General features: G+C 45.8%; 1 protein-coding gene across 1 annotated transcript in view; it reads left to right on the forward strand.

The window, feature by feature from the left end:
• The window catches only part of LOC125037353, a 61,156-nt gene that overhangs the window by 29,152 nt on the left and 29,504 nt on the right, over positions 1-2,500 (forward strand). The window contains exons 6-7 of the mRNA XM_047630458.1: positions 916-1,058; positions 1,827-1,967. Coding sequence (XP_047486414.1) covers positions 916-1,058; positions 1,827-1,967 — 284 coding nt within the window. The remainder of the gene's footprint in view (positions 1-915; positions 1,059-1,826; positions 1,968-2,500) is intronic.

Raw genomic sequence — 2,500 nt, forward strand, 5'->3', positions numbered from 1 at the left:
AATCACCACAGTACCCAATCACACTCCCGCATCTTTTATCACAACGACCCCTCTCCATCCCTTATCAAAAAACCTAAAAACAACATCATATCTTAGATGTTACAATTATATATACACCAATAATATATTTATATATATATTTCAGCCCCCCCTACTCTCTTTGTCTTTATCTCTATCCCCCTACGTTCTCCCGCTCTGTTGTAAAAACACCCTTTCTCTCTCTTTATATTTATTCTCCCTTGCATTTTCCCGCTCCGTTTTAAAAACTGTATTCTATTTTTATCTTTATGCTCCCTTTCCTTCTCCTCATCGTTTTAAAGATTCGCATTCTCTCTTTATCTCTATTCTCCCTTTCGTTTTCCCGCTCCGTTTTAAAAATTCACCTTCTCTCCCTTGCATCCTCCCATTCCGTTTTGAAATATCCCATTTTCTCTTTATTTTTATCCTCCCTCTCTCTCTCTCTCTCTCTCTCCCCCCCCCCCCCCTCTCTCTCTCTCTCTCTCTCTCTCTCTCTCTCTCTCTCTCTCTCTCTCTCTCTCTCTCTCTCTCTCTCTCTCTCTCTCTCACTCTCTCTCTCTCTCTCTCTCTCTCTCTCTCTCTCTCTCTCTCTCTTACTCTCTTTATCTTTATCCTCCCTTACGTTCTCCCTCACCGTTTTAAAATTTCCCCTTCTTTCTTTTTATATTTACCCTCCCTTACGTCCTCTCTCTCTTTATCTTTATTCTCCCGCTCCATTAAGAAAAAAAGAAAAAAAAAATCCCTTCTTCCCTTTTTCTTTATTCTCCCTTACGTTCTCTCCCTCACCATTAAAAAAAAAAACCCTCCTTATCCTTATCCTCCCTCGCATCTTCCCGCTCCGTTAAGAAAAAAAAAAAAAAAAAAAAAAAAGATCTTGACGTCCTTGTTTCCTCGTAGGGCCTTACCTGGGGACCTGTCTGGGCGTAGGATTGGGAAGCCTGGAGGACTGGTACGCCGCCACGTACACCCTGGGTAGCGTGGCCTTGGTCCTTCTGCTGCCGTGCCTCCTGCTGCCGCCCGTCGAGGCCAACGTCCATCAGGTAAATCTGTTTCTGTTTTGTTTTCGTTGGTGTTTGTGGTGGTCTCTTTTATTTTTTTTTTGTTTATATCTTCATCTTCTTCTTTTTTTTTGGTTCTTTCATCTTCTTTCATCTTCTTCCGTGATCGTCTTCTTCCTCATCTTCTTCTTCTTCTGCTTCTCCAACTTTTTTCTTCTTATATTTCTTCCTCTCCTGCTCCGCCCTTTTTTTCTTTTATTTCTTCTTCTCCTTTTTTTTCTTCATCTTCTTCTTATCTTTCCACTCCTCCTCCTCCTCCTCCTCTTTCTTCTTCTTCTTCTTCTTCTTTTCTTCTTCTTCTTTCTCTTCTTCTTCTTCTTCTTTCTCTTCTTCTTCTTCTTCTCCTCCTCCTCCTTCTTCTTCTTCTTCTTCTTTTCTTCTTCTTCTTCTTCTTCTTCTTCTTCTTCTTCTTCTTCTTCTTCTTCTTCTTCTCCTTCTTCTTCTTCTTCTTCTTCTTCTTCTTCTTCTTCTTCTTCTTCTTCTTCTTCTTCTTCTTCTTCTTCTTCTTCTTCTTCTTCTTCTGTTTCTTCTACTTTTTTCTTCTTCTTTTGATTCAAATTTTTCAATGTAATCCCTTTATCAAAAATATTTGATATCACTTTGCAGAAGAAATTTTACACTCTAATCTAATTAGCAGATTAGCATAACTCAATTATATTTTGAATTTTGCATATAAACAATATCAAACTAGACATAAAATCACCATTAATCAATTCCATAAAACTTGAATTTCTCTCCCCCCCCCCACAGAATTTGGCGTGGCGACGCGTGCTAAAATCCCGTGCAGTGTGGGCGTGTTTGGGCGTCCACGTTGCCAACACGTGGGTGATGCATTCTCTACTAGTGGGCGTTCCCTTTTGCCTCACGTACTACATTCAACAGCCTTGTTACGTAAGTTTGGTCTGGGATGGAGGGGGTGAGAGGGAGTGAGGGGGAGGGGGAGAAGGGGAGGGGGGGAAGGGGGGGGCGAGGGAGAGAGGGAGAGGGGGGAGAAGGGGAGGGGGGTGAGGGAGTGAGGGAGAGGGGGGAGAAGGGGAGGGAGAGGGCAAAGGGGCGAGGGAGAGAGGGAGAGGGGGGGAGAAGGGGAGGGGGGAGGGGGAGTGAGGGAGAGGGAGGAAATGGGAGGGGGGATGGAAGGTGGTTGAGGGGGTGGGTGTGAGGGAGTTTGGTGGGGTGGAGCGGGAGAGGGGGAGAGGGATGGAGGGGGGAGAAGGGGAGAGAGAGAGAGAGAGGGAGAGAGGGAGAAGAGGCAGAGGGGGAAAGAGGGAGAGTGGGCGGGAGGCGGTTGAGGGGGTGGGGTGGGTGGAATGGGAGAGGGGAAGAGAGGGAGAAGAGGGAGAGGGAGAGAGGGGGAGGGGGTGGCAGTTAGTTAAGGCGGTGGGTGTGAGGGAGGGAGTGGGGTGGAGTGGGGGAGGGAAAGGGAG

Source organism: Penaeus chinensis, chromosome 23, assembly GCF_019202785.1.
Source record: "Penaeus chinensis breed Huanghai No. 1 chromosome 23, ASM1920278v2, whole genome shotgun sequence".
Lineage (NCBI taxonomy): Eukaryota > Metazoa > Arthropoda > Malacostraca > Decapoda > Penaeidae > Penaeus > Penaeus chinensis.